Source organism: Triturus cristatus, chromosome 7, assembly GCF_964204655.1.
Source record: "Triturus cristatus chromosome 7, aTriCri1.1, whole genome shotgun sequence".
In the NCBI taxonomy this organism is placed as follows: domain Eukaryota; kingdom Metazoa; phylum Chordata; class Amphibia; order Caudata; family Salamandridae; genus Triturus; species Triturus cristatus.
In genome coordinates this window covers 1,319,133,089-1,319,157,119 of record NC_140590.1, presented here as the reverse complement: position 1 = coordinate 1,319,157,119, position 24,031 = coordinate 1,319,133,089, and the positions used below count along the sequence as shown (strand labels likewise).

General features: G+C 50.3%; 1 protein-coding gene across 6 annotated transcripts in view; it reads left to right on the top strand.

Moving 5' to 3' along the window:
- RALGAPB (Ral GTPase activating protein non-catalytic subunit beta) overlaps positions 1 to 24,031 on the top strand; it is a 2,310,294-nt gene that overhangs the window by 1,874,555 nt on the left and 411,708 nt on the right. For all 6 annotated transcript variants that reach the window (XM_085618929.1, XM_085618931.1, XM_085618928.1 and 3 more), the window contains exon 25: positions 18,088 to 18,207. In XM_085618929.1, the coding sequence (XP_085475055.1) occupies positions 18,088 to 18,207 (120 nt within the window). The remainder of the gene's footprint in view (positions 1 to 18,087; positions 18,208 to 24,031) is intronic.

Genomic DNA, 24,031 nt, shown 5'->3' with positions numbered 1-24,031 from the left:
GTTCCAGAGTTCGACGGCATGCCTGTGAACGGAGCGGGTGTTGAGCAGGATGCACATCAGGTGTTTGTTGCTGGGGCTCGGTTTAGCAGGTGCGGTGTTGGGTCGGAGGCCGGTGAAGCGGCAGGTCAGGCAGGTGAAGGGTCCGTGGGTGCGTCTCGGGGTGGCTCGGTAGCAGGCGGTGTTTCGGCCGGCGTTGAGTGCGTGGAGGGTTTTGGCGTCGTAGATGTGCAGGGTGTGCTGGCGAGGACCAGGGGGTCTGGCGCTGGGCGCGAGTTACCTTCAGCGCTCAATCGGCGCTCCCGCTGCGCGCGTCCGCTGCGCGGTCGCTCTGGGGGAGTCATAAGTAAGGAGCCGGGAGGGAGGAGCAGCTGGGTGGCGGGAGCAGGGCGGCGAATGGAATCACAGGGGGGCGGGGCCGCAGGGAGGCAGCGGCGGGAAATTCCAAGAAGCAGCGGGCAGCGGGAAATTCCCAGGAGCAGCGGGAAATTCCCAGGAGCAGCGGGCAGCGAGCGAAGGAATCTGCAGGCAGGAGGCGGCAAAGGCAGGCAGGAGCGGCAGCAGTGAGTGGGGCGACCAAGCCCTGTGGAGGGCTGAGCGGTCACCTCACGGACATCCTTTTAGGCACTTGGTCCAAGCCCAACACAGGGGCTCCTGTGGATAGGATGATTGCCAGAAGCCACCGCCCGGCTCCGGGAGACCCCATTTTTCTCTCCCAACACCTCACCCCTGAGAGCTTGGTGCTCCAAGCCTCGACTTCCAAGGGCGCGTTTCCCACTGCACCACCTGATAGGGAATCCAAGAAGCTGGACCACCTTGGAAAGATGTTTTCTTCCTCCAGCTTAGGACTGTGGTCAGTGAAAACTGCATATCTCTTTGGTCGTTACTCCCACTCTGTGTGGGACACGGTTGCGCAGGTGCTGCCACAGTGCCCGGAGGAGGCCCATACCATGCTCTCCTGTGCAGTTGCCAAAGGGAGAGACGCAGCGAATTTCGCCCTAAGATGTGAGCTGGACACCGCCAACTCGCTGGGCAGGATGATTATCGTCAGTAGCCCTGAAATGCTATGCCTTGCTGAGGTCCACTGGCTTTTCGGGTGATGTCCAAGCTACACTTTTGGACATTTCCTTTGATGGCCATTGTTTGTTTGGCAACAAAGCACACAACGTGCTCAAGTGCTTTAAGGACTCCAGTCCTACGGCCAGGTCCTTGGGCCTAGCTTCCACATCTCGCCCCGCGCAGACTGCTTTTCTCCCCTTTCGTGGCTACGGAAGAGGTGCCTCGCCACATCCGTCCAGAGCCACAGGCCTGCGCAGCTGTCCAGCCTCTGCGCGGCCGGGGACGTAGGACCCACTGTTGTGGTTCTGGGGGCCAGGGGATGGGCCAGTCCACCAGCGCTTGCTCTGCAGAAGCCTCCTAGTCTGACCTTTCAGGGCCACCATTCGCCAGTGGGCGGCAGGATTCGCCATCACCTCCCCCACTGGCTCAACATCACGTCGGACAGGTGGGTTTTGCAGATAGTCCGAAGGGGCTACTCCCTTCCCTTCAAGACTACTCCTCCAGCCATGCCACCTCAATTCGATCGCATGTCGGAGGATCACTTGGCTCTTCTCCACCAGGAACTTACAACTCTCTTGGCCAAGGGAGCCATCAAGCGAGTTCCTGCCCCAGAAGTAAGTTGTGGTGGTTCTTCCCACTACTTTCTGGTGCCCAAGGAGTACCAGGGTGTGTGTCCTATCTTGGATCTCAGGAACGTGACCGCTTCCTCTGGAAGGAGATGTTCAAAATGTTACCATTAGCTCAGGTCCTGTCTGCCCTTGAACCTGGAGACTGGCTGGTGGTATTGGATTTGCATGGCGCTTATTTTCATATCCCTGTCCTGCCGGCCCACAGGCATTACCTACAGTTCACGGAGGACCACAAGCACTTTCAGTTTACCGTGCTCCCCTTTGGCCTTACCAGCACCCCTCGGGTGTTCACGAAAGTGATGGCGGTGGTCGCAGCTTATCTGTGCATATCAGGGGTTCCAGTCTTCCCCAATCTCGACGACTGGCTGTTGAAGGCAGGCTTGCCTTAGGCTGTCGTCTCTCACCTCCAGACTCCGGCCGACCTCCAACGTTCGCTGGGGTTCATCATCACCATGCTGTGGTCACACCTGATTCCCTCTCAGAAGCTCCTTTCCATTGGAGCAGTTCTGTACACAGCGCAGTTTCGGGCTTATCCTCCTGAGCAGCGAGTCCGGGATATTCGGGCTATGATTCCGATCTTCAGCCTCTATCCCGGGTTTCGGTCAGAATGACCCTGAGGCTACTGGGCCTCATGGCCTCCTGCATCTTGCTGGTGGACTATGCCAGGTGGCATATGTGGGCTCTGTAGTGGGACCTGAAGTTCCAGTGGGCACAGCATCAGGGGAATCTTTCAGATTGTGTCCAGATCTCGGATGGCACTGCACACCAATTGCAGTGGTGACTAACGAACCAAGATTGGGTCAACCGTAGGTCTCTCTCCCTTCCCCAGCCAGAGTTCACAGTGGTGACAGATGCATCACTTCTGGGGTAGTGCAGCCACATGGGAGAGGCGGAGATCAGAGACCTCTGGTCTCCAGCGGAGTCCGGGCTCCACATCAACCTTCTGGAGCTTCGGGCGATCCGTCTTCCCCTGAAGGCATTCCTTCCTTCTGTCAAAGGGAGAGTAGTACAGGTGTTCACGGACAACACCGCCACCATGTGGTACTGCAACAAACAGGACGGGGTGGGGTCGTGGACCCTGTCAAGAGGCACTTCATCTCTGGGAGTGGCTGGAACATCAGGGCATGTCCCTGGTCATTCAACACCTGGCAGGTTCTCTGAACGCCAGGGCGGACGAACTCTAGCGCCGGTGCATGATGGATCACGAATGGCGTCTTAACTCGGAGGTGGTGCAAGGTCTCTTTCAGCAGTGGGGAGAGCCTTTGTTAGATCTATTCACCACCGAAGAGAACGCGCAATGTCAGCAGTTCTGCCCGTTGGAATTTCCATTGCGGCACTCGCTAGGCGATGCTTTTTGTTGCGAGTGGAGTTGCGGTTTTCTATACGCCTTTCCCCCTGTACCATTTTTAACCGGAATGCTGAATAAGATCAAATGCGACTGGGCCCAAGTCATTCTTGTGGCGCCGGACTGGGCACGAAGAGTCTGGTATCCCGAGGTCCTGTACATGGCCATCAATCCTTCGATCAGACTGCCTCTTCGGGAGGATTGTAGGAGAGTAGGGTCTGCTTTCTATGTTCACCCCCACTTTTTGCTTTTGCTTTACTGGTTTTCGACTTAGATGTGGCTGTGGGCCTGCTAATCAGACCCACAGCCCTGCTGTTCTCTCTCTAAATTACTACTATGTACTTTAGGTGCATAACCCATTTGGATAGGATCACCTTATTGGCCCCTGTACAGTGTACCCTAGGTACCCAGGGCATAGGTGTACCCTAGGCCTACCAGGGGCTGCAGCATGTATTGTGCCACCCCTGGCCTGGCCTTCCATTTTGACACAACTGGCTGATCACTCAGCTGGGGCAAGGTCGTGTAATCACCCCTTGCTTAGGTGTAGTATTCCTATACCTAACTTACATATAGACACATGTGTACCTATCAGTCACTCCTATGGCAGGCCTTGACAATCCTGGAGGCAGAGTGCTTGGTAACATGTGAGATGGTGCTCTAGCATGAGCTGAGCCTGTCTGCAGCTTTCGGAACCATGTCCTTATAGCTGTTCTATGATATAGCCTACCATATACTCTTAAAGTACCTTATAATCTTAGACGGTTATGGTAACTATGGTTTGGCTTTATCAAAACATGTCGTGTAAGGTGTCTAACACTCGGGAATAATACCCCCATGCCATTTCTGGACATGAGAATATTATTCCCCCCTTCTAGAGGGAAAGACATGTTAAAATCATACTTCAACTGTTAGCCTCTGACCACAGCCTCAGCATCACAAAATGGATGCTGCTGCCACGACACAAGTCTGACCTCCTGCAGCTGGGAGTGATCCCAGCCAGGGAGGCCTGGACAATAGGTTTCCTGCTTGGGGAGGTGCTAGCACCTCCCCAGACAGCCTTTAGTGTATTGGGGCAGGGTGGGCTGAAAGGAATGAGACATGCCTGGGGCACACAAGGTGTTCCTTGCATAGTCCAGTTCAAACCGGCGCTGGGGCACTCCAGCCCCAGCTCTGGCGCGAAACTGGACAAAGGGAAGTGGGTGTAACCACCCCCTCCCAGGTCCCACCCATAAGGCGTGACCTAGCAGGTATCCCAGCCCCCCAGATTAGTATAAGAGTGGGAGTTGGGCCTCAAGACTTTAGATTATCCTGAACCTGCAAAACTGAACAGAAACTCTGGACCTTCGACATTCGACGAAAGAAGAAGACTGAAGAATCTCCCTTGTAGCCAAGGAGTGGCTACCCTGTGCAAACAGGCACCATCAAGAGACTACCCTTTGCTTTGTGAAACGTTCGACGAGGAACCGACTGCAGAGCCCGACCAGAGCCTTGGTTTCCAGACTTCTCCGACCCTCATCCACATCTGCAGCAGAGCTGAGATCCGTGGAGGCGACGAGCGACGTGGGACCGGCTACCTGGGAAAAGTGGCTAGTAACTTACAGCGCAGCTTCTGAGGTACCCTCGAAGTTGTGCACCGGGGATTGAGAAGCCCCAACCCCAAGCACCATCTGCACCGAAGACCAGCCCCCCACACTCCACGAGTCCTGCGTGGGGCCCTTCAGCATTTTCCTGCTTGCCGCGTCTGTCCGGTTGCTTGCCCGCTGGCTAGTGGCCTCTGTGACGACGCTCCCTGAAATCTTCTGCGCTGGTTTGGCTCCTCCAGACTGGCTCCCGCTTCTCTGCAAAGAAGAAGCACCCCAGACCTTCCTGGTCTGCACCAGAAGCAAGTCCCTTGTTCTTTGTGGGTTCCGCTTGCCAAGGCTTGGTGAGTCCTAGTCCAACTTCGACGCCGCCGACAGCAAGAGCCTTCGTGGGACAGCTCGCCTCCTGGTCCTGGTCGTCCTCGACGCTTCCTGGTCCTCCTGGCTGCAGCGACAAGCTTCACCTTCACCTGCAACTCTTCACGACATCGCCTGGTTCCTTCCTGGTTCCACGTGGTCACTGGCTAGTGACCTTGACTCTGTCCCCTCTGCTTGCAGGTTTCTTCTCTTCTTGATCCCAGCCTTGGGATCCACCGGACACTCTTCACTGACTGCCTGTCAGCATCTTTCTTCAGGCATCCATAGGAGTCGACGACGAAAACGACGCATCTTCACCCCTATGCACCCGCAGCCTGTGGGCTCGGTAACTTGGGTACTCCGGTGCTCATCAGGATAGTGACTATTCTAGTGTCTAGTTTTCAAGTCTCAACTTCCTAGCTACTCCGGAAGTGTCCTAAAACTATCTATTTCTAAACTGTAACATTGCTATTGACTTTTACGCATTACGCGTGAGTGTTTCCACTCTGCACACGAATCCCGTGGGCCTCCCACTTCCTAACTAACGCTAGTGTAGTGTAGCCCCAGCGATTCCCTAGGCCTAGGCCTATTCTATTTCCGTGACAGTGGTTCTTATACCACTTATTTAGTATATGGTTTGCGTGGCCCCTAGGGCCTAACTGTATTATTTACCTGTGTGACTTACTGTATGCATTAATAAGACTGTGTTGTACTTACCTCTAAACTCATAAAGAGTGCTGAGGGTTTGCTTAGAATAAATACACTTTATTTTATATATATATCTGTTGTGGTGTCCTTTCATTTGGTATTCAAGGGATTATATATGGTATCACAGCTGGCTTCACATGCCATTCAGAGTTTAGCCTAAGACTGCTCTTGTCCATGCTACCACTAGGATAGCTGGTCTATAAGGTTGACTTTACAACCAATCACCATAAGGGTATTTGGACTGATATAAGGTGTACACTATAACTAGTGACATCATACATCAGGCCAACTTCTCACAAGGATCTTCTGTCGTAGCAGCAGGGGACGGTCCTCCACCCGAACCTGTCCAGGCTCCACCTCCTTGCGTGGCGATTGAGTGGCAATAGTTGACAGCTTTCGACCTTCCTCCCGAAGTCTGTAACGTTATCTTGGCAGCCAGGCGTCCCTCCACAAAACCAGTATACGTCTGCAGAACAAATTTGTGCCATGGTGCGCAGCAAAGGCTGTGCATCCCCTTTTTGCCCCCCTTTTCAGAGGTTCTGCTCATCATTCTTTCTTTGGCCCTGCAGGGCTCTGCGCTGGTCTCTCTCAAAGGCTATCTTTCAACCATTTTGGCCTTTCTTCGGCTTCCTGATCAGCTTCTCTTTTCAAGTCCCCTATTTTAAACTGCTTCCTTAAGGGCATTACTCACTTGTTTACTCCAATTCGTTTTGTGATGCCCCAGTGGGAGTTGAAACTGGTTTTGAACTACCTTATGTGCGCTACCTTCGAGCCGCTCCATAACTGTTCACAAACTTCTGACTCTTAAAACTGCCTTTTTTGTGGCAATTACCTCTGCTCGCAGGGTGAGTGAGCTTCATGCTCTTTGTTCCAAACCTCCTTTCTTGGGTGTTTATTCAAACAAAGTTGTCCTTCACACTAGGCCTTCTTTCCACATAGGACAAACCATCACTTTGCCCACCTTCTAACCACCTCCGCATCCTTCAAAAGAGGAAGAGAGACTCCACCTTCTGGATCCAAAACGTGCGCTTTCATTCTAGCTGGATCGCATAAAGCAAGTCTGGGTAGATGATTAGCTCATTGTTGGCCATGTGGGTGCCAAGAAAGGTTGGGCCTTGCAAAAACGGACTATCTCTCGATGGGTTCGTTCTTTGCATCAAAATCTGCTATTCCATAGCGATAAAGGAACCTCCAGTAGGGCTGCGTGCCCATTCCACCAGGGTGACTGCTGCCACTACTGCTTTGGTAAGTGGAGTCCCCCTTCATGATATCTGTCAGGCAGCTACGTGGGCTTCTTTGCACACGTTTACTAGACACTACTGCCTGGGCAGCGAAGTCTGGAGAGACGACTTCTTTTCTGTTCAGTTCTCCAGGACTTTCTGGTTTGAAATTAGTTTGCAGACCCACCTCCGAAGTTGTTATTGCTGGGGTATCCATTCTAAGGTGTGGAATCCATAACTAATAGTCTCTTTCAGATGAACAAGTTACTTACCTTCAGTAACAATATATCTGTAAGAGACATATGAGTTATGGATTCCTCACCTCCCCACCCATCCTCCCCGTTCTGCAAACTGACTTCTAGGGCAAGGGACTCCCTTTCAGGGCCCTAGTTTTTGTGCACCAGTGGTCAGTGTCTTGCATGGCTCTGAGCTTCTGGCGTGGAATGTTCAGTTAAGAACTGACGTCCGCGCACAGTGGCGGCGTCGAAGTAGATACTGCAACGTCATTCCGGCGATCACGATGCCAACGACGAACGCGGCGTCGACCGCCACCTACCGGCGCGCAGGGGTACTGAAGAAAAATTCTCTGGGTCCAGGCTGACGCCTGGGGGTAATTCTAAGGTGAGAAATCCATAACTAATATATGTCTCTTAAAGATCTATCCTTACCGAAGGTAAGTAACTGGTTCGACTGGTCTATTGACCCTGCTCCCTTATCTGAAGTCCTTCTCTTCATACTTTCTTTAGCCCAGCTGGACTCTGCTCTGGGCACTTTAAAGGGCTAACTTTTGGCCCTTTCTTCTTTTTTCAGCTGCCTGATCAATCATCCTTGTTCAAATCTCCTATAGTGTAGAGATTCTTGAAGGGGCTAACCCATTTGTTCCCCTCTTCACCTTTCATCATGCCACAGTGGGACCTTAATTTGGTACTCACCTTTTTGATGTGCGCACTGTTTGAGCCATTGCATAACTGTCCTCTGCAGTTGCTCACCATCAAGGCAGCTTTTTTGGTGGCAATAACGTCTGCTAGGAGAGTCAGCAAACTGCAGGCGCTATCTTCAAAGCCTCCTTACCTGATGATCTTTCCGGATAAGGTAGTACTCCAGACTAGGGCCTCTTTACTTCCTAAGTTGGTTACACCCTTCCATCTTTGACAGTCGGTTACCCTGCCCACCTTCTAGGCGCCCCTGCATCCTTCCAAGGAAGAGGAACTTCTCCACCGTCTGGACCCAAAAAGAGCGTTATCGTTCTACCTTGAGCGAACCAAAGAATTCCGGCTGGATGACCAACTCTTTATTGGGTACATGGGTGCAAAGAGATGTTGTGCTGTCCAGAAGAGGACTATTTCCTGATGGGTTATCCTGTTTATAAAAATGTGATGCGTTTTAGCCTAGAAGAAGCCCCCTGAAGGGCTTAAGGCCTATTCTACCAGGGAAAAAGCGGCCACCAATACTGTCCAGCGTGGTGTTCCCATTTCGGATGTATGCCAATCTGCAACGTGGGCATCTCTGCATATATTTGCCAGACACTACTGCCTGGATTCCCAGGTTTGCAGATATTGTCTTTTTGGTCGCTCTGATTCACAGGATTTTCTTGTCAGAACCGTTCCACAGCCCCTCCTTCGGGGATGGCATTGCTTGGGTATCTGTTCAAAGCTGCGGCTAGATGTTTGTCAGATGGACAAGTTAGTTACCTTCGGTAACACCATATCTGGTAGAGACATGATCTAGCTGCAGATTCCTTACCGACCCACCCATCCTCCCCGCACAGCGGGATGGGGATTTAAGAGTCCGGGATGTCCCTTTTAGGGACCTAGCTGTTCGTGTTTTTACACACGAAGGCCTGTCACTTCATGGCAATGCCCTTCTGGCTTGGAAAGTCGTGAAAAGTACTGTCATCAGTGTACCGGAGTGGCAGTTGTACTGACAATGCAGACGTGACGTCGACTAACACAACGTCACGCGGAGTCGTCTGACACCACCTACTGGTGCGCTGGGGTACTGCTACGAAAATCTTACGGATCCAGCCTGGAGCCTGGAAGTTCAAAGGTAAGGAATCTGTGGCCAGATCATGTCCCTACCAGATAAGGTGTTACCGAAGAGAAGTAACTTGTCCTTTAGTAGCTATAACTTCGCTATGCGGAGTTAGTGAGTTACAATCACTAAATTTACAGGAACCTTACTTCCAAATAAATAATGACAGAATTGTCATGAAGACTGATCATGCAATTCATGCCATATAAACCAAACCATACAGATACCAAGTTTCTTTCAAAAGCCAAAAAGGCATGGCAAAAGATAATTACAATCTCTAGATTCTAGACGGGCAGTAATGGAGAACAAAGGAGGATATGAAAACAAAACAACTCTTTGTATCATTTGCAAATATTTTTCTAGGGAGACCAGTGTCCAAGAATGCAATTGCTAGATGGATAGTACAAACCATACAGTTGTGCCACAGAACTCAGTAGAAATATTACAAAGCACTCCAGGGGCACATTCAGCAAGGAAGAATTTAGCAACCATAGCTTTTCTAGAAAACACACCACTTCAAGACATATGTATGGCAGCAACATGGTCATCAGTGCACACATTCACAAAGCACTACTGTGTTGATATCCAGATAAACAAGGAAGCCTAAGTAGGACAAACGTTCTTAAAACATCTGTTTTCAAACCAACGCTCATTTTCAACCCAACCACTGCTGTAGTAACAAATCGCTACAAAATCGGTGCACAGCATGTGAATACAGAAAAGATTCATGCTGCAAAATGTATAGTTTCTTACCTGTCTGTGTAGTTTTGCAGCTGGAAGAATTTTCTGGATTTACAAGCGAACCCACCCTCCTCCGCCAATGAAGGTGAAAGGAGGAAATGAAAGGAGGAAGAAAAAAATATATAAGAATCTGAAGATGGTGACCCAAGTGGGAGCTTCCAGGGGAAGCAAGATGACGTTACAAGGGAACACCAAATGGAGGTCTGTCGACGTCCACCAACAAAAACAAAAATATTAGGACAAAAGGTTTTTGCAACAATTTCGGACCCAGCCACTTGATGGCAGAATAATGCACAGCATGTGAATCCATAAAATTCTTCAAGCTACAAAACTACACAGATGGTTAAGAACTATACGCTTTTGTAATGCTTATTACTTCTAACAGAAGAACGTATGAAATCTAACGTGGATGCGTAAGAAGACATTGGAAATGTGCTGGTAAAGATATGTTTCTGAATTTCAGCTTAACCAGACTCTGCATGATGGACGTTTTCGAACAGCTTACAAGTGCAGCAGGGAGGACTGTATATGCATGTGATGTTTAAAGGCCATTATGTAACTGGAGTGAAAGCACTGGATAGATAAGGAGACTTCTAAAGTCAGGAAGTAGATGTGTAAGACTATATAGGAATGCACATCTACCCAGCTCAGGGGTTCCCTTAGAAAGATGTAGAGAATTATGGGGTCGGGACAGGACACTTCCAAGTAGCTAAGCGCTATGTTTTATCATGGTTATGTGGATCAGCTCAATCCATAACGATCCTAAGATGGGAAGCAAACAGTTGGTGCAAACTTATTGAGCATATGCTTGCAAAATGCATTGCATATGTGAGACCTGGAACATCTTCCCAATTCAGATATGTTATTTATTACAGTTTGCCAATATGCTGTGACTGTCTTGGTAGTTATACGGGTCTGTAACTGACTCATTTGGCAATAAAGATGTTTATAACAAAAAAATAATGCAGTGACATCAGTAATCCGACGGACTATGGATAAGCTGCAAGAAACACTGCATGTTCAACAAGAGGGAACCCATGACAGCTGTTTTTCTAGCAGATGCACAATTGATAGAGCTATGCAAACTGGTCACATTGAGATGTCTGAAAGTCTGTTATGCTGATTTGACAGCGCACTGTCACCCGGGAGGTTATCCAGGCGCTGAGTAGGTGTAAGTTTAGGCACACCTAGGGCCTAGTTGGACTACTCGAAAAGCCAGGTCTTCAGCCTCTTGGGGAATTCAAGAAGTGAGGCAGAGGCTTTTATCTGTAGCGAGAGTTCATTCCCTGTTTTCGGTACGTTGTAGGCTGACTGATTTGGTTTTCCGTATGAGTTGGATTTGTGCAAGTAGGAGTCCGGATGAGTGGAGGTGTCTGGAAGGTTTGTGAAAGCAAGTTCGACTGCTGAGGAATGAGCCACAGTTTTGTAGTGTCTTGAAAGTGTGAGTGAAGTTTGAATTGTAGTAGTTTGTCAGTGGTGATCCAATGTAGCTCCTTCAGGTGTGGTGTGATGTGATTGTGTCATGGAAGGTTGAGAGTGATTCTAAATGTCTGCAGCCTTATAGTGAGTTTTTGTTTATCCCGGCATAGAGGGTATTCAGACACATTTACTGCATTTAGGTGCAAATGAAGGCTGCCAAAGTGTATCATCAGTCCTGTAAAATCATTTCCAATAAGAACACACTTATTCAGCTGTCTCCTGAGTGTTTTATGCTGTAGCATACTTGAATAAGCATTTATACCTTCAAAAAGTTCATCACAGACCGATTCAAGTTACCTACTGAAAATGTATCTCTCTAGCATCAATATCTTTTATACATTCACATTGAACCGAATGGTGTTAAAGTAGGTGTTACATGGTCATAATGTGTCTACAGTTGTAGGGTTTGTATGCCTATATATGGCAGAGGAGCATGGTCGAACACTGGGTTCACTAAACATCAAAGAGCCATGTGTTTCAGCTTGCATAAATAATTTTTATTCTGAAGCCTGAGGGAATAATCAAATAAGCATGCACATCTTTAAGAAAGACCCATTCTGGAGAACTATATGTTCGAGGCATATGAGCTGCAGATTACACACTGTGCATAGACCGCCATCTGGTGTTGGGCCCGGATGTTTGCACTTGTTTTTGTCCTGGAAAGTCAAGATGTATGTGACTCCTCCTTTGGATCATAGTGCGCATGGGCTTCGGCTCCATCCTCAGATTGTTTTTTTTCCACCATCGGGTTCGGATGTGTTCTCGCGTTCCAGCTCAGAACCGTTAACGGTTTCTCTTCGACGCACAATCCTTCCCACCTCGACGGTATTGTTTTGATCGCGTTTCCAATCACACGCGCCCTTCCACTTGAAGTCTTCGATTCCAGTCGTCGTCAAAGGCCTTCGGGCCTACCAGGGCCTCATCTCCGGCTCATGGAAAGGACACCATTTCAAAAGTGTCTTCGATGTGGGTCTAAGTTTCCCCACACCGACCTACATGAGGTGTGCAACCTCTGCCTCTCACCGGAGCATGAAACCAGGGACTGTCCAGCTTGTGCCTCCTTCCGCTCCAAAAAGACCATCCGGGACCGACTAGCTCGAAGAACAATGGCCCGCTCGTCATCTTCGATCCCCGACAACATCTTTCAAGAGGGCGTCGATGTTCCGGAGCAGGGTCGAGTTGAGGAAGCCATAGTCAGCGCCTCCGAAGCAGACGAATCAGACATCGAAGACATCACTCCAGCTCAAAGGGCCATGAGTACAGACGTTGACGCCGACCCACCCACCCCCTCCACACTGTCGAAAAAGGCTTCGGTACCACCTCCACCTTCGGGCCCAGGTGCACGCCGAGACACTGCTTCCCATGCCCCGCATTCGGGCCCGGTAAAGAAGCCTGTAAATCCTTTAGGCGACTCGGGCTCGAGTCCGCCTACCCTCGGTACCGACAAGCCATCTCCGGCACCGAAGAAAAAGGCGTCCTCGACATCATCCATGCCGACCGCTGCTCCCACATCGACGCACTCTGCATCGAAGGTCAGCACCAGCTCTTTGGCACAGACAACACCCTCGGAGCCGACTAAAAGCCGCCCACCGAAAGGCCCTGATACTTCCAAACCGAAAATCTCGGAACCGAAAAAACAGCACCCGGTTCCGACTCCCAAAGACAGTTCAAAACCACACGGTTCCAAGCCTAGAACCGCTACCGAGGCGATGCCCAAAAAACTTACGGCACCAAAGCTCTCGGCACCGACGGATCTGTCTCCCACAGATGAACTATTTCGACCAGATCCAACACAAAAGACTCTCAGAAGGATCCTAAGACTGGTCATTTAATGCTCAGTATCAAAAATAGACCACTACACATTCCTGCGCCTGGTCCACCACCAAAGAAGAGAGACTTTGCCACCTCTCCATTAAGGATTCCTTCTCCTCTTCCTACTCCTACTCCTCTTCCTCCTCATCCTCTCCCACCACAACGCTCTCCCATACCATCACTTACCCCAATAGATGATAATGATAACACATCAGACTATGCACAAGGAGGTTCGGATGATCAACCCCTTGGGGACCCTACCCCTACTGGCTCCCCTGACCCCTGGGATGATTATAGTGTCCCAGATGTCCCTTACACCCCACAAGATATTTACCTCTCCAGGCCTCCCCCCCCCCCCCCCCCCCCAGAGGACAATATCGGGTTCAACCAGCTCCTTCAACGAGCTGCCCAATACCACGGGGTGGCCTTGCATACAGACCCAGTAGAGGACTTCCTTATGGATACCTTTGACACCACACAAAGGTCCACCGCAACACTGCCCATGCTTAAAGGGGTCATTAAGCACGCAACAGAAATATTTAAAGACCCAGTCAGGGCTTGGGTCATTAACCCAAGAATAGAGAAGAAATATAAAGCTGCCCCTACTGACCCAGTAAACATTAAGGGCCCCGCACCACTAGACTCCTTAGTAGTCTCTAACGCCAGGAAGAGGGCAAATTCCCAAACGTCAGGTGACGCACTACCACCACCAGACAAGGAATCCAAACTTCTAGACGCCTCTGGCAAACGCACAGCGTCACAGGCAGCAAAGATTTGGCGCATTGCTAACACCCAAGCACTCCTAGCCAGTTATGACAGGGCACATTATGACAAACTTGAGTCCATAATGCAGCACCTCCCTGACAAATACAAAAACAGGGCCAGTCAACTAATCAATGAGGGTAAGACCATCACCAATGACTCCATTTGCTGTGCCCTAGATGCAGCAGACACCGCCTCAAGGGCAATCAACACCAGTGTCCTTTTGCGCAGGCATGCCTGGTTACGGATATCCGGTTTTAAACCCGAAGTACAGAGTTCTATACTCAATCAACCTTTTGATGAGCAACACTTATTTGGGCCCAACGTAGATGTATTCCTCGAAAAAATGAAAAAGGATACAGACACCGCCAAATCTATGGGAGCCTTGCAATCGCAAGCTCCCAGACGATCCTTTTGTCGCTCATCCTTCAGAAGCACCCATTGAGGCTACTCCTCGGATAGCCCTTCCACCTCTTACAAAGCTCCCGCACAATCCACCTTTGCTAGAGGTTACCACAGGGGTGGTTACAGGGGGAATAACAGCAAAGGCAGAGGCAAAAATAACAACTCCCGCTCTGCCTCCACACCTACCCCATGACTTTCCTCCGCTTCCCCCAGACTATTCCACTCCAGTCGGGGGAAGACTCCACCATTTTCTCCCTGCCTGGATAAACATCACTTCAGACAGGTGGGTCCACGAAATAATTCAATCAGGCTACTGTCTCGAACTAACATCTACCCCCCAAACATCCCACCCAAACACCGTCCAATGTCACTAGAACATCAGTCACTTTTAAAGCAGGAGGTAATCTCCCTCCTACAAAAGAGTGCAATAGAACCAGTTCCTCTGCACCAAAAAAACAAGGGAGTCTATTCCCTCTATTTCCTCTTACCAAAAAAGGACGGATCTCTAAGGCCTATTTTCGACCTCAGACCTCTAAACATATACATACACTCAGACCATTTCCACATGGTTACACTTCAGCAGGTCCTCCCTCTGCTTTCCGAGGGCGACTTCCTTGCTACTCTAGACCTCAAGGATGCCTATTTCCACATTTCTATTCTTAGCGCTCACAGAAAATATCTAAGATTCGTAGTGGACGGTCAGCACTATCAATTCAAGGTGCTCCCATTCGGAGTCACCACAGCACCAAGAGTGTTCACCAAGTGCCTAGCAGTAGTAGCAGCACATCTAAGAAGACAAAACATACATGTCTTCCCGTACCTAGATGACTGGCTCATAAAAGCCAAGTCGTACAATCAGTGTGTACAACACACTCACGCCACTATTCAACAACTTCACGACCTGGGATTCACAATAAATCACGCCAAGTCCCAGCTCCAATCGTCCCACATGCAACAATACCTCAGTGCCACAATAGACACCTCAAGAGCGCTCGCCTATCCCAGTCCCGCCAGGATAGCAAGCATCCAAGCTCTTACCACCAGATTCCAACCGCAACACTCTATTCCAGCTCGAGTGTTCATGCAACTCATAGGAATGATGGCCTCTTGCATATTCATAGTGCCTCATGCAAGACTCCAGATGTGTCCTCTCCAAGAGTGCTTAGCACGCCAATGGAACCAGGCTCAAGGTCAGCTAACAGATCTGGTGTTGGTAGACGGTCGTACCAATCGTTCTCTGCAGTGGTGGAACACCAAGAACCTTTCCAAAGAGCGACCGTTCCTCGAGCCAGTTCCTCACATTGTCATGACAGCGGACACATCGCTCTCCGGCTGGGGAGCTCACCTACTACATCACACCATGCAGGGCAGGTGGACACCTCAACAAAAACTACTCCACATCAACCATTTGGGGTTACTAGCCATCTTCCTAGCCCTAAAAGCATTTCAAAAACATACATCAGGCAAGACTGTCTTAGTCCGCACCGACAACATGACAGCCATGTATTACATCCAGAAACAAGGAGGGACACATCTCTGCAGCTCTCTCAACTTGCACAGAGCAGATGGAGGTGGGCTATACCTCAGAACATTTTTCTCCTAGCCCAACATGTCCCAGGAGTCCAAAACACAATAGCCGACCTCTTGAGTCGTCAAATAGAACAAATCCACGAGTGGGAACTTTATCCACAAGTTCTTCAACCGTTTTTTCAGACTTGGGGCCAACCACAGATAGACCTCTTCGCCACCCAAGAAAACGCCAAATACCCAAACTTTGCCGCCAGGTATCCTCACCCATTGTCCAAAGGCATTGCGATATGGATGAACTGGTCAGGCAGATTTGCATACGCTTTTCCGCCTCTCCCACTCTTTCCACTAGTGGTGCGCAAACTACAGCAACACTCATTAACGCTCATCCTAGTTGCTCCAACTTGGGCCAGACAGCCATGGTACACCACACTGCTGGAACTCTCAGTAGTTCCGCACCAAAAACTACATCTCTCTCCACGCCTCTTAACCCAGAACCATGGAGAGATCCAACACCCAGATCCAGCTCAGCTCAACCTAGCGATCTGGCTCCTGAAATCCTAGAATTCGGTTACCTCAACCTTCCTCCTGACTGTATGAAAGTCATTAAAGAAGCTAGACGGCCTACCACTAGAGCATGCTATGCAGCCAAATGGAAAAGATTTGTGATATACTGCCATAACAATAACACTAATCCCCTAGATGCGTCTATCCAACACATCATAGGCTACTTACTACACCTCCAAAGAGGCACCTAGCCTATACCTCCATCAGATTGCATCTGGCTGCCATAGCAGCATATCTACAAAATAGACAACACCTCACTTTTCAGAGTACCTGCCATAAAGGCCTTTATGGAAGGACTCAAAAGAATAATTCCCCCCAGAGTACCACCTTCCCCTGTGTGGAATTTGAACATCGTTCTCACAAGACTAATGGGGCCTCCATTTGAACCTCTACATAAATGTGAGCTACAATTCTTAACATGGAAAACTGCTGTCCTCATAGCCATTACTTCTCTACGAAGAGTTGGTGAACTACAAGCACTAACCAGTCAAGAACCCTTTCTCCAGATGCATCTTAATAAAGTTGTTCTCCGGACCAATCCTAAATTCCTCTTTAAAGTCAGTTCTCCCTTCCACCTCAATCAATCTGTAGAGCTGCCTGTATTCTTCTCGCAGCCACAAACAGTTGCAGAAAGAGCTCTTCACACCTTGGATGTCAAAAGAGCACTACTAAACTACATAGAGAGAACAAAACCCTTTTGTAAGACCAAACAATTATTTGTGTCTTTCTCACCACCACACAAAGGCAACCCCATATCAAAATCTGGGATAGCTAGGTGGATTCTCAAATGCATACAGATTTGTTACCATAAAGCAAAACGGACGTTATCTGTTCCTCCTAAAGCCCACTCTACACGAAAGATAGGGGCTTCAATGGCATATTTAGGAAACATTCCTTTAGATGATATCTGCAGAGCAGCTACATGGTCTACACCACACACATTCACTAAACACTACTGTGTTGATGTTCAAACTAAACAACAGGCTAGTGTGGGCCAGGCTGTACTCAAAACACTATTTCAAACTACTGCAACAGATACTGGTGGTCGCCGCTAGGGGTGGATACTGCTTTACAATTTATGCGTAGTGTGTAATCTGCAGCTCATATGCCACGAACGGAATATGCTACTTACCAGTATGCATCTGTTCTTGGCATGTAGAGCTGCAGATCTACACACGCCCACCCGCATCCCCGGCTACCTTTATCTGTTCCAGTATCATCTTACATAGATACACCACACATGGGCTTCTTTCCTGTTTCTTACTAAGCTCCATTTCCCTACTTGCGAAAAACAATCTGAGGATGGAGCCGAAGCCCATGCGCACTATGATCCAAAGGAGGAGTCACATACCTTGTGACTTCCAAAGACTTTCCAGGACAAAAACAAGTGCAAACATCCGGGCCCAACACCAGATGGCGATCTATCAACAGTGTGTAGATCTGCAGCTCTACATGCCAAGAACAGATGCATTACTGGTAAGTAGCATATTCCTTACAGGTTAGTAACTTCATTTTATCCAGAATAGGTCCCACCCCTTCTCCCTGATGCATCTGCTTCTAACATAGGAGTAGGTGAAGAGAAATCAAACTACAATCTGCTGAAATCAGTGCGGCTGCAGCATAGTTTTGTGTCAGATGGATACTCTGGTGCATTCAGGCCTTCAAAATTGGCTTCTGTTTTATGCTTTTCGAAAAATCCACTCCTCTTTTCCACATAAATCTCCAGGTTTCTAAGCATCTCAGAAGTATTTTCTATTAATTTTGTGGAAAGTGATCTGTAGCACTAAAAGTACAAAAGAAACTATAATACGCTGCTTTTGATTTTGGTGTTACTCTAATCATAATATGTCTCATTTCTACTTTTATAGATGAAAAGGTACTTCCAGAGGACACTGGTGGCAGTATTTTCAATGGAGAGAGTAAAGTGTTGTATTATGCTGATGCGCTTACGGAAATTGCATTTGTTGTCCCATCTGTGGATCCACTAGGTAAGAGCAAGATGTATATACAGCGGAATTCTGTGGTTAAAAGGGCAATGTTTTAGCATCATCATTGTGAGTATTTATTACGTACTTTGAGAACATTAGAAGCTGTAATGCTTAGTCAGGAAGGGCACTAATGATTCAGTTACTTACCAGAACTCTTCATTACTCCGAATACCCATTTTCTCATACCAGTGCTTACTGTTATGAGGTGTACAACCTCTGCTTCAGGCACCGCATGACCTAGCTAAAACCAATCAAAGTTCAAAGCAAATAAAACCCCCTCTAAGCATTTCCCACCAATGTGGTGGTAAAGAGGGATGGAGCAAAAACACTTCATGTATGTCCCCAAGGTAATAGGAGGATTCAGGTTGTGTCCTGGGAAATGTGAGGGAGAGCCTTAAGCACTGGTACCAGAAAAACGGTATCTGAAAGAGACTATCAGTTATAGATTCCTTACCTTAGAATTACCTCGAGGCGTCAGCCTGGATCTGGAGACATTTTTTCGTAGCAGTACCCTTACGCGTCACTAGGTGGCATCGGTCGACTCAGCGTATGTCATTGGCATCGTGAGTATCGGGATGACATTTCGGTATCTACTTAGATGCCGCACCTGCGCCCTGAAGTTATTTCTTTCTTTTCCCGCGCCAGCCATCGCAGATCCAGAGAGAGCGGTACCCTAGTCACTTTTTGACTGTTTCTTTGACTTTATGACGACTTCTTTTCGAGTCGTTTGACTCCTGGTGCATAGGGATGTTACATCGGCAGACCGGCTTCAAGTCTTGTGCTTCTGCCACAACTTGATGTCGGAGACGGACCCACATCTCGTGTGCCTTTGGTGTCTGGAGGTCGACCACGACCCGAAGTCGTGCTCAGACTGCCGGGCCATGGCCCGAAGTCTTTGTGGGAACGGTCTCACAAGGTTCTGGAGGCCCGGCAGTTTGCTCCGCGCCACTCGAGAACCCGGTCGAGAGGGAGATCCGGGACTGGTCGCGGAGCCACCACCATCACTCCTCGTCAAAGTCTTAGTCTTCGGGTAAGTCGAAGCACAAGAATAAGATGAAGAAGCACCGTTGCTCTTCGCCTTCTCTCCGTCCGTCAACCGGCTAGACGAGGGATGCGATGCCAGTTGTCCTTCGGCTCCGCCTGTGGAGCCTGCTGGGTCGACTCAGAGTTTCCCCTTCTTTCCGAGAGCCAGAGCGACCCCTGCCCAACTTCGTACATTTTATGAAGCTCTCCACTCCATCTTTTGGCAGCCTGAGTCCGCCTGCTCGCCTTCGGGCCCCGCGGACTCGGTTGGGGGTTCCAGGCCTTTGCTGCCGGCAGCTCCGGCCCTGGCGCTACAGGGCCCCCCAAGGACCCAGGCCTGGATCCGGATCGGCGCCGGTCGACCTCTCGACACCATCTCCGGCATTGAATCCAGTGACGACGCCGATGCCGGTTGGATCGCCAGCCGGCATCGACCCTGGCCTCCACCTCGTCCTAGATACGGAGCCAGACCTGCGTCGACGGACGCCTGTACCGGCGCCGGCCGGCACTTTTGTGCCAATTTTCTATCCTGGTGTTCCCTATTGCCCTGAGTGGCAGCCAGGAGAGGGTAAGGAGGTCTAGGAGGGGTCTGGTGACCCTCTTGAAGACCAACTTTAAGATCCAGACTGGGGAGAGGAGTTGGGTGATTCCAGTGGTCTGGATACCTCCCCAGGCCTTGGTATGCTTTCTCCCCCTACCGTGGCTACGGAGGAGGTAGACTCTTATGCTGTGGTGTTGCGTAGGGCGGCTGAGGCCCTGGGCCTTGAGCCTCCTACGGTGGCAGTCAAGACTATCCTCCTGACTAAGATGCTTCAACCGGCAGCTGCCTCTTCGGAGCCCCTGCTGCCGTTCAATGAGGCCCTCACGTACATCCTTCTGGGCACTTAGGCCAAGCCCAGCACAGGGGCTCCTGTGGATAGGATGATTACCTGACACCACTGCCCGTCTCCAGGGGACCCCATTTCCCTCTCCTAAACCCCTTTCCCTGAGAGCTTGGTTGTCCAAGCCTCTACCATCAAAGGCTTGTTTTCTACTGCTCCCCAAGATAGGGAATCCAAGAAGCTGGAACACCTTGGGAATAAGATGTTTTCTTCCGCCAGCTTGGGACTGCTGTCGATGAACACCGCATGTCTATTGGGCTGGTACACCCACTCCGTGTGGGATACTGTTGAGCAGGTGCTGCCGCAGTGCCCGGAGGAGGCCCGGGCTGCACTCTCCTGTGCAGTTGCCAAAGGGAGAGATGCAGCAAAGTTCGCCATTCGCTGCGCACTGGACACCGCCAACTCGCTAGGCAGAACTATTTTAACGTCGGTAGCCCTGAGAGACTACGACTGGCTGAGATCCACTGGCTTCTCGGGTGATGTCCAATCTACACTTTTGGAAATGCCCTTCGATGGCCGTCTCTTGTTTGGCGACAAGGCAGACCACGCGCTAGAGCGCCTTAAGAATTCTAGGGCTAGGGCCAGGTCCTTGGGCCTCGCAATTACTCCTCGCTCCATGCAGTCTGCCTTTGGCCCCATTCGTGGCTACGGGATGGGTGCCGCAACGTTCCTCCCAGAGCCACAGTCCAGCGCAAGCTGCTCAGCCTCTGCGCGGCCGGGGACGTGTGACCCAGTGTCGTGGGTAAGCAGGTGGGCCAGTTCACCAGTGCCCCCTTTGCAGCAGCTCCCAAACCCTCCTAGTCTGACCTTTCAGGGCGACCAGTTGCCAGTGGGCGACAGGATCTGCCATCACCTCCCCTGCTGGCAAACTATCATGTCGGACGGGTGGGTTTTGCAGATGGTCTGAAAGGGCTACTTCCTCCCCTTCAAGACTACTCATCCATCAATGCCACCGCAATTCCATTGCATTTCGGAGGATCACTTGGCCCTTCTCCGCCAGGAAGTTACGGCTCTCTTGGACAAGGGAGCTATCAAGCGAGTTCCTACCCCAGAAGTAGGTTGTGGCTGCTATTCCCACTACTTTCTGGTACCCAAGAAGGACAAAGGCCTGCGTCCTAGCTTGGATCTCGGGAACGTCCATCGCTTCCTCCTGAAGGAGAAGTTCAAAATGTTGACGTTGGCTCAGGTCCTGTCTGCCCTCTGATAGCGTTGGACTTGCAGGACGCCTATTTTCACATCCCAGTCTTCCTGCCCACTGGCGTTACTTTGCGGTTCGCGGTAGGCCACGAGCACTTTCAGTTTACTTTACTGCCCTTTGGTCTTACTCACGAAAGTGATGGCGGTGGTCGCAGCTCATCTGAGCAGATCAGGGGTCCCAGTCTTCCTGACGACTGGCTGTTGAAGGCGGGCTCGCCCCAGGCTGTCGTCGGCCATCTCCAGACTACGGCGGCTCTCCTGCATTCGCTGGGGTTCACAGTCAACGTGCTGAAGTCGCACCTGAGCCCTTCTCAGAAGCTCCTTTTCATCTGAGCAGTTCTGGACACAGCACAGTTTCAGGCTTATCCTCCCGAGCTGCGAGTCCGGGATATTCGGGCTATGATACCGATGTTTCAGCCTCAATCCTGGGTTCCGGTCAGAAAGACCCCGAGGCTACTGGGCCTCATGGTCTCCTGTATCCTGCTGGTGGATCATGCCAGGTTGCATATGCGGGCTGTGCAGTGTGACCTGACGTTCCAGTGGGCCCAGCACCAGGGGAATCCTTCGGATTTGCATCCAGATATCGGAGGGCACTGCACACCAGTTGCAGTGTTGGCTAACGAACCGGGATTGGGTCACAGGCAGATCCCGCTCCCTTCCCCAACGAGACCTCACAGTGGTGACAGATGCATCACTCCTGGGATGGGGGGGGGCACATGGGAGAGGCAGAGATCAAAGGCCTCTGGTCTCTGGCAGAGTCCGAGCTCCAGATCAACCTCCTGGAGCTCCGGGTGATTTGTCTTGCACCAAAAGCATTCCTTCCCTCTGTCCGGGAAAGAGTAGTGCAGGTGTTCACGGACAACACCACCGCCATGTGGTACTGCAATAAACTGGGGGGGAGGGGGTCGTGAACCCTATGTCAAGAGGCACTCCGCCTTTGGACATGGCTGGAACATTAGGGCATATCTCTGGTGGTTCAACACCGGGCAGGTTCCCTGAACGCCAGGTCGGACAAACTCAGCCGCAGGTGCTTGATGGATCACGAATGGCGTCTTCACTTGGAGGTGGTGTAAGGTCTCTTTCAGCAGTGGGGAGAGCCTTGGTTAGATCTATTCACCACCGAAGAGAATGCACAATGTCAGCAGTTCTGCGCATTGGAATTTCCATTGCGGCACTCGCTAGGCGACACTTTTCGTCGCCAGTGGGACTTGAATCTGGTTTGGATTTACCTGATGTGCGCTACCTTCGAGCCGCTACATAATTGTCCCCTCAGGCTCTTAACTTTAAAAACTGCTTTTTCTGATTGCCGTCACCTCTGCTCGTAGGGTGAGTGAGTTTCAGGCTCTGTCTTCTAAGCCGCCTTTCCTTGCTGTTCATCCAGACAGGTTGTCCTTAGATCTTGACCTTCTTTCCTTCCCTAAGTGGTTACCTCTTTCCACATTGGAAAGACCATGACTTTGCCCACCTTCTTCCCGCCTCCGCATCCTTCAAAGGAGGAGGAGAGGCTCCACTGTCTGGATCCAAAACATGTGCTATCTTTCAATCTGGATCACACAAAACAATTCCGGGTGGATGACCAGCTCTTTGTTGGCTATGAGGGTGTCAAGAAAGGCCGGGCCATGCAAGAACAGACCATCTCTCGGTGGGTCGTTCTTTGCATCAAAATGTGTTATTCCTTCGCAAAAAAGGAACCTCTGGTAGATCTGCGTGCCCATTCCACCAGAGCGACGGCAGCCACTACTGCTTTGGGACATGGAGTCCCCCTCAGTGACATCTGCCAGGCAGCCACGTGGGCTTCATTGCACACGTTCACTAAGCATTACTGCCTGGACAGCCAAGTCCGGAGAGACAGCTTCTTTGGTCGCTCCGTTCTTCAGGACTTCCTGGTGTGAACTTGGTTCGCAGATCCACCTCCGGGGTTGGTATTGCTGGGGTATCTGTTCCAAGGAAAGGGAATCCATAACTAATGGTCTCTTTCAGAGGAATAATTTACTTACCTTCGGTAATGATACATCTGTAAGAGACATATATTACATAACCACTGATGCTCAAAACTAGAGCCCTGAAAGGGAGTCCCTTACCATACAAGTCAGTTTGCAGAACGGGGAGGATGGGTGTCGCAGAAAGGAATCTATAACTAATATATGTCTCTTACAAATATAACAGTAACTTGTTCATCTATTGGTGTGGGGATGTCACCCAAGAAAGTGGCTAGTTTCAATCTGTGGGACCTGTCCTAGGCAAATGTCAGTGACAGACAACCACTTGGTGTGTTTGATGGTGTCTATAGCCGGGACTTTACTTCAAGGTGTGTGAGGACTGTTGTGCCATGTTACCCGAAGGTTCTGAAGGAGCGAACCCTTCTCACCGCCTGACATCGGTTGACTCCAACGCTCGAGGTCCCATTGGCTTGGGAGGTCCCAGGGAGGTCGGATAGATCCTACAAGCAGAAGTAGTCAAAAGTTGAAACACTCTTCGGTTTACCCACGTCCATCAAAGTGATCCGATGAGGGAGCTTAGGCACTCCAAGCCCCTCAAGTCGACAGGGCCTGAACCTGGGTCTGCTCTGCAATTCCCTGATTTTCTCCCACCCAGAGCGACTTACCACCAGCTGAAGGAATTTTGAGTCAATGCGCCTCATCCTTTGGCAGCCCGGCCCAGTTGCAGTGCGTTGGGGCCCCATGAGCCATGGAGGGGCTCCTACTGTGACCAATCCGCGGCAG